This window comes from Acanthisitta chloris, unplaced genomic scaffold (assembly GCF_000695815.1).
Source record: "Acanthisitta chloris isolate BGI_N310 unplaced genomic scaffold, ASM69581v1 scaffold5466, whole genome shotgun sequence".
Classification (NCBI taxonomy): domain Eukaryota; kingdom Metazoa; phylum Chordata; class Aves; order Passeriformes; family Acanthisittidae; genus Acanthisitta; species Acanthisitta chloris.
In genome coordinates this window covers 3,214-16,754 of record NW_008677485.1, presented here as the reverse complement: position 1 = coordinate 16,754, position 13,541 = coordinate 3,214, and the positions used below count along the sequence as shown (strand labels likewise).

The 13,541-nt window shown below is 48.5% G+C and overlaps 2 protein-coding genes across 2 annotated transcripts in view; one reads left to right on the top strand and one right to left on the bottom strand.

The window, feature by feature from the left end:
- The first annotated feature begins 453 nt into the window (after positions 1-453).
- On the top strand, positions 454-5,477 carry THYN1 (thymocyte nuclear protein 1). Its single transcript, XM_009076514.1, has 7 exons — positions 454-534; positions 1,527-1,756; positions 2,569-2,637; positions 3,297-3,389; positions 4,084-4,179; positions 4,996-5,146; positions 5,242-5,477. The coding sequence occupies exons 1-7, from the start codon at positions 492-494 to the stop codon at positions 5,286-5,288; spliced, it is 729 nt and encodes a 242-aa protein (XP_009074762.1). The 5' UTR covers positions 454-491; the 3' UTR covers positions 5,289-5,477.
- Positions 5,478-9,054: 3,577 nt separating this feature from the next.
- The window catches only part of VPS26B (vacuolar protein sorting 26 homolog B (S. pombe)), a 7,658-nt gene continuing 3,171 nt past the window's right edge, over positions 9,055-13,541 (bottom strand). Inside the window, exons 2-6 of the mRNA XM_009076513.1 lie at positions 12,693-12,849; positions 11,617-11,781; positions 10,595-10,770; positions 9,835-9,977; positions 9,055-9,294 (exon numbers count right to left, since the gene is read on the bottom strand). Of these exons, the coding sequence (XP_009074761.1) occupies positions 9,148-9,294; positions 9,835-9,977; positions 10,595-10,770; positions 11,617-11,781; positions 12,693-12,849 (788 nt within the window). The 3' untranslated portion in view covers positions 9,055-9,147. The remainder of the gene's footprint in view (positions 9,295-9,834; positions 9,978-10,594; positions 10,771-11,616; positions 11,782-12,692; positions 12,850-13,541) is intronic.

The following is a 13,541-nucleotide window of genomic DNA, read 5'->3' as shown; positions in this document are numbered from 1 at the left end:
TGGTGCTGGTTGATTCTCCTGGTTAGGAGAGCTTCAAGGTATTTGTGAGGAGGTTGAGCGCTGTCATCATTTGTGGTGCCTTCTGGACTGAGCTCTGGAGGCAAGTTTTCCTTTTTCCAGCAGCACAGCCGCTCTCGCCGGGCAGAGAGGGACCAAACTCAGCCCACAGCTCTCCGGGGCTGTTGTCCAGCAGCTGCTCCTTGCTGGAGGAGGACGAGCCCTGCTGGTGTCCATCTGAGCCAGGCTCCAGCCCGCCCAGGGTGCGGTCCCCGAGCTCTGCCAGCGCTCACACTGATACAGGAACTGGCTGAGCTCAAGGAAAGATTTACTTGCTCTCCACTCACACTGCACAGCACTCACAGCTCTCTTGTGTCAGCCATCTCTACTTTCTTTTTTTTTTCCAGCTTGCCTGAATAAGCAGTAATCCTTCCTTCTTCTCTCATTCATCAGGTGCTTCTCAGAGAAGAGAAGATAATTTGAAGAGACCAGAGATGCCTTGGCCGAGCAGAAAGAGAGACAAAGGAGCAGTAGCAGGTCTGTGCTGACATCCTGACTGATTTAGCAGCTCTCATTTGAGGTTCCAAGCTGTAGTGAAACTACAGACAGTCATATTAACCGTCTGTCTTTCAAAGCCACATGTCCTACAGACACAATTTCCTGAGTCAAATGGGCTGAGCACCCATGCGTGGCTGAGACGAGTCTGCTGGGAGCACGATAAGGACAGTGATGTATTCTCTGCACCAGGTGGTTAGGAAATGTAATTCATGCCCATTTATGAAGAGCTTTCAGGTCCTACACATTAGAAGTATACCCAGTGTAGTGGCAGGAAGCTAATGTGGTCCCATCTGCCAAAATAAAAAACAAAACACCATCCCAAAAAAGGCATAAACTTTGCACTTGAGGCTCCATTATGTGGTATGATGAAAAAAATCACATGCCATTCATCTGCTTGAGCCACTTCAGAAAATAATCACCTTCTTACCCTTCAAGCACACCTTAATAATTGTTTTTTGCTGTCTGGGTCCTGGACAAACAGGGACATGGACCTTTTCTGACCAGATAGGACAGTGGAGGCTTAAGCTAAGGTTTCCAGTTATTGCAGTACTAGAAATAGCTTGTTGTGGTAATAGAAATAGCTTGTTTGCTGGTGAATTCTCCTGTTACTCACCTAAATCAACCTGGTTGCCTGCAGCTGATTCCTCAGCAATGAATTAAAATAAGTGAACTACACTTCATGTGGGCAACAAGATCTACCTCAGGGTTTTTTTTTGTTACTGTGACTGTTAAACTACATCTGTGCATAACTGCACACACACAAAAATATCCTGATTTCAGATGCAAACTGGAAATGCTCAGAGTCATTGGTGCATAAATGCTACCACCTTAGCCTGAGCACCTGGGGTGCACCAAACTTCTGCTGCAGTCAGATATGTGAAACCAGCTTGGACAACTCAAAGTATTCCAGCACCAGTCAAGTTGTTTGGGGAAAGAAAATGTGTTTGAGTTGAATGTCTTTTTCTTTTAAGATAAAAAAGAGCCTGATGCTAAAATTGCCAAAACTGAGGAGGAGACTTCAGATAAGGAGGAAGAAGAAAAGTCTGCAAAACCTCCAGCTGGGGGTTCCAAGTCAGGATGGAAGAATTGGAAGAAGACAAAAGAATCTGACTCCGGTGGGGAAGAAAGCAAGATAACATACTGTCACTGGCTGCTGAAATCAGAACCAGAGAGCAGGCTGGAGAAGGGGGTGGATGTGAAAGTAAGCACTGACACCCATCCTTACTCAGCAAAGGACAGCAGCACTGTCACTCCCACCCAGAGCTCCAGTGCCTGGATGCTGAGTGACAGGATCAGGCAGCTCAGATTGTTTGCAGGATTAACACTGTTGTGTCTTTCCTTCTCAAAACCCATTTGTCTCCCTGGAAATAGAAAGACATCTTAGAATCATGGAGTGGTTTGGGTTGGAAGGGACCTTAAAGCTCATCTAGTTCCCCCCCACCCTGGGCAGGGACACCTTCCACTAGCCCAAGTTGCTCCAAGCCCCATCCAACCTGGCCTGGAACACTTCCAGGGATGGAGCAGCCACAGCTGCTCTGGGCAACCTATGCCAGTGCCTCAGCACCTCACAGGGAGGAATTTCTTGCTCATATCTAATCTAAACCTCTTATCTTTAAATGGGAAGCCATTCCCCCTTGTCCTGTCACTCCAAGCTCTTGCAAAAAGTCCCTGTCCATCTTTCTTGTAGGTTCCCTTCATGTACTGGAAGTGATACATAATGTTGTGCTTTTCCAAGGTGACAACCTTGGGGTTTGATGCTTGTAATGAAAGAGGAAATCAGGATACTTGGCTGCTGATCACAGGTGCAGCCTCTATTTCAGACATTTCAATGCCTTTACAGCACTGCAGTGTTCCTCCTTTGTAAAGGCTTTTCTTCAGCCCCTGTGGGAAGAAAAAACTGTGTCAAATTTGTACTATAATTGAAGCAGCTACTAGCAACAAATGTTTAGACAATGACACAGTGAGGATCAGGTACCTCCTGTACTTAACCTGTATTTTCATTCCCTTTGGCAGTTCAGCATTGATGACTTGAAAGCTCAGCCCAATCAGACAACCTGTTGGGATGGAGTAAGAAACTACCAGGTAAGGAGCACATGTCAAAGATGGAGTCACTGAAGCAGCACAAGGGAAAATGTGGCTCTCCCCACAGCTACCTTGTTCCCTTAGCCTGAAGCATTTCCTTTCAAGGCACTCTGCCTGTTTATACAGGTGCATTTTGGCAGGAGTCTGAACTCCTGCTTACTGTCTCTGGGTCAAAGGTGGATTCAGGCTGGGGAATAGCTGTCAAATCATCCAGTTTTTATCTTAACGCAACCTTGGACACCTTTTAGCAAGTCTATACTTACCCAAATACTCTGCTTTGTCAGTGCACAGCATTCTCCTCCAAAGGAATTCCATGTGTGCTTCCCCTGCTAGATATGATCCCTGTACTGTATATGCTTCATCCTGTACATGATCTGCTCTGCTGCTTGTTTGCTTAGAGCAAGTTAAGCCTTTGGATCAAGGGTGGCTGAGCTGTTGAATTCCCACACACTTTCTAACCAACAGGGTCTTTCCCTTAGCCTTGTTTTCACTTAATTTCATTGCAGCACAACATCTCTACAACAACTGTAGGAAACCTTATCTGAGCAGCTCTGAAGCACATCTTCCTCTTGTTGTTGCTTCCTGTTCTGGCTGCTTATAATGAAGCCCTGAGAGCCTGATAAAAAAAAAGCTGAAGGTCTCTCATTTGCTCCTGACAGGCAAGGAATTTCCTGAGATCCATGAAGCTTGGGCAGCAGGCCTTCTTCTACCACAGTAACTGTAAGGAGCCTGGCATTGTGGCCCTTGTCAAGGTGAGTGCCTCTGTCTGGTTCTGTGTTCTGGGGTGTGAGGGGGAAGGAATAATTAATGGGCTATCAAACAGCTCCTTACTTCTCTCTCAGCACCAAAGTGGGGCAGGAGTTGTCCAGTCAGAGCAGTGAGTGAGCACAGGACACCTCTGCTCTGCAGTCCGGGACTGACTCAGGCATCTGTCCCCAGAGAGATGGAACCAAGCTGCTGCTCTCCTGCTGACATTTCACAGCACTCCCAGCCAAGTCAAGTGTTGCTCCACACTCTGATTCAAATCTGACTCACTAAATTCTAGTCAGCTGAGCCTGCAAAGCAGTAGTATAAAACCTAGGGCACAGAAAAGCTTTTCTTGTAAGAGGAGACCTCAGAGCTCTTGCTTTAAGAGGGGAACTTATCACAAAGACTATCATCATCTACCCACTTTTCCTCTGTTGTGTGTGCTCCTTCCATACTGCTCTCCAAAAGGTGATGCTTCACTCACAGCTATACAGTTCTGCACTGCTTTGACCCAAGAAAGCTAAAAGAAACATACCTCACCATTAGAATGGAACCCAGGGAAAACAAAGCTGATTTCTGCACCAGGATTATTCCTTGTGTCTAGTCACAGCTTGCTCAGGGGTGTTTCATACCCTTTGCTGACAGTAGTTTTTAACTGATGGGAACTTGTCTCACGTTGTTCTCCCCGTTCTGCTTCAGGTTGTAAAGGAGGCATACCCTGATCACACACAGTTTGACCAGAAGGATCCTCATTATGACTCCACCAGCAGAAAAGAGAACCCCAAATGGTCCATGGTAATGTAGTACACTAAATACAGCTGTTCCAAGGTCTGTGTGCAAGCTGAGTGAAGGGAGAAGCCTCTCTGCATCATATTGCATATCTTAAGTTTCTGTCCTGGCCTAGCTGCCTTTATTTCTCAAGAGAAAATCCAATTCTCTGCCTTTTCCCCTATCCTTTCCTGGAGGCTGTCAAAATACATCTCCCTAAGCTTTCATCTTACTTGGATGCAGAGCTGACCCCTGTGCATGGGGTTAGGAGAACATCTTTAAGTGCTACTCTCAGTCCACAGCAATCAAAGCTGTACTTTTGAGGCAGGTTAAATTATAGGGAAGGGACTGTTCACAGGCTGAATACATCCCTCATCTCAATGTTGTCTTGTCTGTGACAACATGAATGCACAGTGCTGATTCATATGATCACCTGCCAGAAGAACCTGGAAGTTCTTTTAGCCTTGAGCAAGGAAAAGCTTCTATACCATTATAAGGTAGTACACATCAGTCAATTGCTTCAGTTTACAATTCCTTACCCCTCAAAGATCATAGAATTTAAGGGTTGGAATGGACCTTACAGATACCTAATCCCAACCCCCTGCCCTGGGCAGAGACACCTCCTCACTAGATCAGGTTGCTCAAGGCTTCATCCAATCTGGCCTTGAACACTGCCAGGGTTGGGGCAGCCACAGCCTCCCTGGGCAACCTGTGCCAGTGTCTCACCACCCTTAGAGTAAAAAACCCTTTTCTAATATCTAACCTAAACTTCCCCTCCTTCAATTTGAACCCAGATCTTACATCCTACTCTAACCTGCTCTTCGCTGCTCATCCCTTGCCCAGGTGGACGTCCAGTTTGTGCGGATGACGAAGCGTTTCATCCCCCTGTCTGAGATCAAGGCTCACCACCTGGCACACAAAGCAGATGGAGGGCCCCTGAAGAACATGATGCTCTTCACAAGGCAACGTCTTTCCATCCAACCACTGACACAAGGTAAGAACCTCTCCACACCATTCCTTCTGAGAGGGACAGCACTCAGAGAACCGAGTTCCACTTATGACTTTTTCTATCTTACCCTTTCAACACAGAGGAATTTGATTTTGTCTTGAGCCTGGAAGAGGAAAAACCACATTAAGGAACTGACAGCAGCACAGCTTCACCCAGCCCTCTGATGCCTCCTCCTCAGCCAGCTCAGTTCTCAAGTTTACCTGCTCAGTGCCAGCCCCATGAACACACCCGCACACGAGGCACAGCTACACGTCCCTTGTCCTGACACACTGTTACCTTTGCTTATTTTTAAACAAATAAAGCCTTTTGGAATCTATTGGAGCTACTAATAGTGGAAAAATCTGTAATTTGTCTCTTGAAGGACCAAACAGGTACATTCTCCTTGAGATGTTTAGTTCAGGATCTAGTGCAGTTTCATATACTGCACAGGGACATTTTTCTGCAGAAAGGTATCACTAAGTTCTGTCTAGAACAAGAACATTTAGAATTATAGAGTGGTTTGGGTTGTAAGGGACCCTAAAGCTCATCTAGTTCCACCCCACCCTGGGCAGGGACACCTTCCACTAGTCCAAGTTGCTCCAAGTCCCATCCAACCTGTCCTTGAACATTTCCAGAGATGGAGCAGCCACAGCTTCTCTGGACAACCTGTGCCAGTGCCTCAGCACCTCACAGGGAAGAATTCCTTCCTAATATCTAACCTAAACCTCCTCCCTGTCAGTTTGAAGCCATTCCCCCTTGTCCTGTCCCTCCAGGCCCTTGTAAATAGCCTCTCTAGAGATCTATATACAAACCAGATCACTTAACTTCCTGCAGGTACAAAACGTCCCATGTTATTTTAGTTCTGACATCAGGGAAATGGAAGAAAATAAAACCAGCTTGGTAATTTTTAAGCTACATGTGCCCTCAACCAGCAGAGCTGCCAAGCAGTGACACAGCTTAAAGAAAGACCAAGAATTCATAAAGATAACAAACTCCTCGAGCATGTTTGGAGAGCTGCATGCTGTGGCACTCAAGCAAAAATCTCTTAATCCCACAAAAACCCACCCCAAACCAGCCCCAACATAAATCATATCAGACAAACTCGTGCACAGCATTTGACAGCCAGGGCTGACTCTTTTTAATCGGAGAGACAAAAAAACCCAAGTTTTAAAATACAGCCATTGAAAAGACAACGAATTAAGAAACATGTAAACACAGCAGAGGCTTAATTACAGGTTGCACTGCTTGGTTTAGTACTTGCACACTCCTCTCTGCCTGGGAGAGAGGGAATGACCCAAGTACAGCACAGAACCACCAGCTCAGGGGGACAGGACTGCTGGGGCAGCCCCTGCCCCTTACCATGCTAATGAAACACTCTAGTACCTTGTCCTGGAGTGACTTAATGCTCCAACTTCTCTCTAAGGATGCTCAGCACATCTGCTCCACCCCAGACAAACAGAGGGGCCTAGTGGGTAACAGGTTGAATGGTCCATTAGATTCAGTAAAAATGGGGATCATTTCTAAATTTTCCACAAGTTAGTGAGAAGGTAAAGAGGGACACAAAGGAGGGGAAAAAAAACCCCAACCCAACGTGTAGGCTCATGCACCTTTTTCCAAGCAAACCCCCTCAGAAGTGATGAGCAGATGATGAACAGCAATCTCCTTGCAGTGCATTGTCCTGTCAGACAATGATCTCACAGCCAGCAAACAAAAACACTCCTGGAATGCAGAGACACCTTCATCCAGGGGGTTTCTTTAACACCACATGGCCTACAATCCAGAGGACCAGGTAAGGAATAAATTGTAGGAGGGGTGGGAGTGGAGGGAAGGCTAAGAGGGTGGTTAGGGTGCTGCTGTGCTCAGCTCAGCCATGGAAAGATAGTCTGCTATCCCCAAGGGCTCCCAGTGGAGCTTCCCTTGCCACCAAAGGATTGTGTATTGCTGCAGCACAGGTGCTTCCCCCCAAGGGAGGGAGGAGAGGGAGTGTCAAAGGTAACATCCAGGTCCCTTTGCCATGGGAGACCTGCAGCAGGTTGCTACCCCTCGCCCTGGCATAACAAGGTGGATGTCTAAAATGAACTTTTTCTTCAGCCTTAGGAAGACATGGCTCCAGCCCATGGCACAGACCTCTCATGTAGAGAAAAGCAAGCCACGTCTTCACGGGTACAGAGCAAAAACATGATGTGACACAAGCATTCAGCAGAGATGAGATCATTAGTGTCCTCAACAACAGAGCGAGACTGCCCAGCTCTACTAAGAACCACAACCTTACACGTGGTGAGTAAAAGATAACTTACTTTGGCAAGCAGAAACACACATTTATCACTGAAATACAGTAGCTGTCTTATTACACAAAAAACTTCCCCTCCCCACCCTGGCCCCACTCCCTCCACCAGCACTGTTCTACTCAACAAAGCAGAAACTTCCATTTCCCAGCTGTAGGACAACGCTTCTACACTCAGCTGTAGGACAGAGGCAGAGGAACTCGATTCCAGAGTCAAAAGGAAGCTGGACAAAACCCCACCGAGCCACAAACTCACAAAGAAACCCAAATCTCACTTGATAGAGCTCATATCCCAGCACTTAGTGCAGGCTTGTCTCCTCTGGTAGGAGGTCTAACCACCTGCTTGCTTGCAGGGCAGCTAAACAGGGTGGATGTTGTCCAGACTCAGTCAATCAAGCATACAAAGCCACATCTGATTTTTTTAATGGAGGACTGACTTCCTTCAGGGAATGTTCTCATGAGTCTACTTAGCTGAAGGCTAAAAGCAGCTTATTTTAGAAAAGAAAAAGCCCACATTCAGGGTCTCAGTTCATGGTATGCCCTCAGACCTCGCTGGTGACTTCAGCTCAGGCCTCAGGAATGTGTCTCTGGAGTCAGAGCTCTGCCATCCTTCCAGTTGCTGCTTGGCTTCACCTAGCAGCACACACACAGACCATGAGCTTCTCCAAACAATTGCATCCACCTTCTGTCCTCACTAATCCTCACCCCACAGGCACGAGGGAGCAAACCAAACCACACGCACGCGTTCCTGTGCTGCTGCCTGTCCCTACACAAAGGGACACAGACATGAGCAGGGCAGCATCAGCCACTCCCAAGAGAGCTCCCACTTCTGTCTCACATGCCAAAACTCTTCTCTACACCTCTCCAGGCTGGTCTGCCCCTGCTCTGCCACAGCAACTGGGACCTGTATGAGTGCAGAGGCTGAGTCTCGAGGGCACTCAGGCAGCTGCCAGGACAAGGACTAGGAAGGCACTGCTCTTGGCCAGGAGCCTTCCTGCCCCCACTTCCTACCCACCCAGCAGCACTGGGATCTTCACTGCCCTGCCCAACCTGTGCCACGTTCCTCCTGCAGCCACGTGCCTCACTTCCTCCTACCAGCCACAGCTCCTGCTGTGCTCCCACAGCAGCAGGGACACGCAGCCCGTGCTCTGGGTGGCAGTCCCAGGGCTGAGTCCACTAGTTAGACAACTGCCTGAGGCAAAGAATCCAACTCCAGCACGAAGAGGAAGAAGGGGAGGCAGCGAGGGGGTAACAGCACACAGTCTCTGAGTTCCTCCTCTCGCATCCAGCTAATCACCGCGTCATTCTCCCTCGTGAAGACTTCAAGAAAGGCAAGAAAAACAGCCATCCTACACAGCCCCAAAGCAACCTCCACACCGCTGGGAAGAAGCAGCAGATTTGGCCTTCACTTGCTCTCTCTCTCTCCCCACTGCCACGCTGGAAGGGTCTCGGGGCAAAGAGGAGATCAGGCAGCTCCGCAGTCTCGGGACACTCGCCTCAAAGCAGCCGACCCCAGAGGAATGTAGTTGCTTGGGAAGCACTGAGACACCTCCAGTGCTCCAGCCTGCCTTGCCCTCCCGTCCCCTTCCCACCCTACGAGTCCTCCGAAGAAAGGAATGAAGTCAAAAAACGGATATTTATTTTCACGAAGTCTCTGAAGTGTTTCTCTTCCTGGGAGCTGCTGTCCCCCCGTGGGCTCCCCAGCAGCTTTCCTGGGTGTGCCTCACTGCCGGCCGTTGTTCTCTGCGGGCTGGCTCGGGGTCTTGGCCTCGCCGTGCGAGGACGTGCCCTCAAACCGCTGCGACGCGATGGCTGCTTGGTGGGACATGCTCTTCCGCACTATGTCTCCTTTCCTCCACAGCACCACCTCCTGCAGGGACACAGCCAAGGGCTTGTCAGGGCTCGTGAGACCTTCTCCTGGTCTCACCCAGCCCTGCAGGCTAAACCACGCTGCACCTGCTGAGGGCTCGGCCCGTGCTGGCGTGTTCCACCCACAGACATGGACATGAGGCCGCTTGTAGCGCAGCCTGACTGAGAATTTGGGGAGAGAGCTCTTCCCCAGGATCTGAGCACACAGAGGACATCCAGGGTGTCTGTCCTAGTGCCGTTGGAATTGATAAGGTGAAGCACAGAAGCTCCACCACAAGGCAACAGAGCAGAAAGGAAGTTCCAGGTAGGCACCTTCTACTTTGCCTCCTCAACACCACACACATCTGACCTGCACGTGTACCATTCCTTCTAGACTCCTTCCAGACCATCTCTGCATACTCTAATTTTTCTAGTCCTTACAGACACTCAGCCAAGAACGTGATTCTCCCCCACGGGAATCCCAAATTCCCAGAAGGTCCTTATGACAGTTTCCCAATCAACAGTCTACAGGTCCAAGGAGAAGAACAGCTCTGCTTCTCACCTGCTGTTTGAAGTAGCGTCTCTCTTCCTCATCAATCAGCACCAGGTTGAGGTAATAACGCACAGAGAACTTCTTATTGATGTCCCTCATCGTTGGAGTCAGCTCATAGCCAGCCAGAAAGAGTCTGATGGGAATGGACTCCCCTGCAAAGTGCAAAGAACCATCAGCACAGACAGAATATAGACAGAAACTAGGAGAGCACCAGCAAAACAGTATCACAAGGCTACAAACTTTGTCACCATTTCCACAAGTGGACTAAGATGAGCCAGAACACCTCAACTCCCTTCAAACATCAGCATGCATGGTCCACAGCCAGATCCTGCCCTTGCTGACAGTTGTTCCATCTCCACAGGTCTCACCTGTGCCTGCACTGAGACAGCACTGCAGGAAAAACCGAGTAAGGTGACATTTTCTCTGGCAGGTGACACTGCTGGGCGATGGAACTGGAGAACAAGTGGCACAGGAGACTGGCACAGAGCAAGAACACATCTTTCTGCTCCAGTGCCAGCTGTTGGCCCATGACAACTGTGAATTTACATCTGGTTCTGCCACTGCTTCATCAAAAGAATGAAGTCACTTCAATGCATTATGCCTCAGTTCCCCCTCACCATAACAGAGAAGGAATCACCAGGAGGCCACCAGAGAATGGGATGTGTGCTACTTCTGAGCACACAGACTGAGCTGAAGGTACTGCAGGACTTGTATTCCCATGCCAAGAGACTTCAGAAGAGGAATGCTAAGGGTCCCTATGCCTTCTCACCTCTCACAGGTGCCCCATCCATGATCTCGTATTTAGCTATTGTGTCGTTCTCGTGGTACACGTTGGGCCCAGTCCCTGTTGTTTCTCTCTTGATGATATCTATCTCCATGTGTTTGATCTTGATTCGCACCAGCAGGAAGTAGATCTTTCCGACAATCACATCTTTTAAATGATACCTAGCACGGGAGGGGAGGAAGAAAGCACTGATCAGACCCTGTGCAGCAGGACCAGGGCTCAGGCTGCAGTGTGGGAACCTGCTGGGCAGGCACATTGCTCTTATCCACAGCCCCAGCTGTACACTGCAGACAGCACATCAACCACCTCCACCAGTAAACAGCCCTTCACCTTTCATCCCCTGCTCTCTTGGGAAAGCCACAAGAACATTTAGCATGAGCAGATAGATGAAAAACTGAATTTCAAGGGTGAATATCTGCAAGAAACCTCTGCAACAGCAAAGGCTCCCAACTCCGTTTTTTAGGTCAATTAAAACTAACCCAAATCACAGAATCATTTAGGTTGGAAAAGACCTCTGAGATCATTGAGTCCAACCTTTGACCAATCACCACCTTATCAGCTAATGACACACTGCAGGGAGATTTGCCAGCAGCAGCTGAGGAAGGCACATTAAGAGCAGGTTAAAAGAGCTGCAACTTCTGTGCCTGAGCTAAGGCACAGCTTCAGCTGTATTGCCTGGTAAGGAGCAACGTTATACTTTTTGGAGACATTATATTTTGGAAGTACTGATCCAGTCAAGGGTACAGGGAATGGGAAGTTACTGCAAGAGCCTCTCGTGTGCTCCAAGCTCAGTAAGCCACAGCCTTCCCAATCCTTGATCCAGAGAGCACAGGGGCAAGGAGAGGAACCCACAGATCCTCAACCAGGATTTGAGCTGCCTGAAGATTCACTGGAGCACACAGACATGGAATCCTTTGAGGATCACAGGCAAGACATGTACCTTGGGCTTCCAACCAGGTTGCCCCCAAGGATTCCCCACAGCCACCACCTGCTCTTGGGGCACTTACTTGGACTTGTTATACTCAAACTCGATGTGCAGGCAGTCCTCAATCCCCACCTCCATCTTGATGGAGGAGTTGAGCTCTGGGTAGGTGCTCAGGGTGTGCACGACGATATCCATCTCCTTCACCACGTCGTTCAGCCTGCGGCTCACGGTGGCGCGGAGGAAATACCTGTGGGGACAGTCCCCTCTGATTAGGGTTGCACAGGCAGCAAGAGATGAAGCAGGGAAGGACAAGGGGCTGCATGGATTGCACTGGAACATCCAAGCAGTGCTACTGGTACCCTGGGTTCTGGAGCAGCCAACAACTCACATTGGGCAAGACAGAAGGGAATTTTCAAGTGGAAAAAAGATTCTTCCAAGACTCCTCTCAGCTTCCATGCACTGACTTACCTAAGCCCCATTTTGGGGATCTGAGTAACAGCCTGTACATGTTATACCCCTGCCCTTTTGCAAGAGATTAGATGACTCCAGTCTTCCACAGACACACCTCTTTGTGCAGATCTCAGAGTTTTCCACCCCCCACTTTGAAGCCACTGATTGGATTTTAAGTCAACGGAGTGCCTGAATGTGAAATACAGTTTGCAACAATACAAACAAGGTACAAGCTAAGCATCTGTTTGCATCCAGAGCACAATCAAAGTTGACAAGCCTGATTACAACAAAAATATCCCAACTGGAGACTAAACCAAACAGTTTGTTTTGATTTTTTTGAGTTATCAAATAAATTACCAGGTATTTGATTGATTCAGAAGGGGCTGATTTCTCTTGTCACTCAAATGGGGCCAAACCAGTTTCAGAAAGCCTAATACATGCTTGAAGTCCTCTAAGGCAGCCTTTTAAACTCTCTCCCCCCAAATTCATCTGGAGTTATGTTCCAAGCTTGAAAGGATGTCTGGGAAGTGACCATAGAATCATCAAGGCTGGAAGAGACCTTTAAGATCAGTAAGTCCAACCATGTACCTATCACCACTACTGCAACTCCTAAACCATATCAAATGATGCTGCATTCCTGTACCATCCCAGTAAATACCAGCACCTGCACAGGACCAAAACTGGGGTCAGCAGGGGGAGCAGACTCACCGTAGCTTCACATTCTGCCCCGTGTAGGACTCATAAGGTTTCTCCACGTGTGTGAATTCAAAGTCAAACGTCTGTGACTGAGTGAACTCCCCAGGACGGGCCAAGTCCTTCACCAGAGACACGAACTCATGGTGGTTTCCTCGGTCATAGTAGAGTTCTAGGAAGACAGAGGTCCAGGTTAAGCACTGATGCTTAATGCCATGTGGCACGGGAGATTTCACAGCTCTGAGCAGCTCTCTTGACCAGATCACTACTTCCTTCATTACCATTCAGAGAACCTACTGGAGGAACCTGTGGCTGCAAGGTGCTGCACTTGTTCCCTGCTCTCCATCAGAGCCAGGTGCAGGCCAGAACTTTCCTCCCTGAAAGAAGGAGGAAAAGGTCTGCACAGCCTCACCTACTACAGTGAATCAGAAACTTGCCTTGGGGTGACATGGATCACTTATCAGCAATAGTCAACATGTACAGACTGAGAAGAGGAGCTGAAGCTCATGCAAACCCTTCCAGTAATTTTCTACGCAACAACCCAAGCCAAAGGCATTGCCACTGTGAGGAAAAAACACCACAGCTTCTCTGGAACAGCAGACAGTGACCAAGCAAAACTGAAGGACTAGAAGACTTCCAGCTGTTCCTGCTTATCCTTGGAAAACAAAGAGTTTGAGTGGTCTTGATTCTCACTAGGGAATAAACAACAGTGACTGCTGCTACACAAGTGTGTGGGGAGGCAGTTGAGTCAACTGCTCCACCAGCCCCTGGATAACACATTAATGGCCACGTGAGGGAAGAGCATTCACCTTTGGAAGCACTGATCAAACTAGCACAAGTAACCACCATGCTCACACTGCCTCA

Excerpts from the sequence above, each read along its gene's own strand:
- THYN1 (XM_009076514.1), top strand. The coding sequence starts at position 492 with ATGCCTTGGCCGAGCAGAAAGAGAGACAAAGGAGCAGTAGCAG. Across the intron at positions 4,180-4,995 it reads AGAACCCCAAATGGTCCATG|GTGGACGTCCAGTTTGTGCG; the intron begins GTAATGTAGTAC and ends TCCCTTGCCCAG. Across the intron at positions 5,147-5,241 it reads CATCCAACCACTGACACAAG|AGGAATTTGATTTTGTCTTG; the intron begins GTAAGAACCTCT and ends CTTTCAACACAG.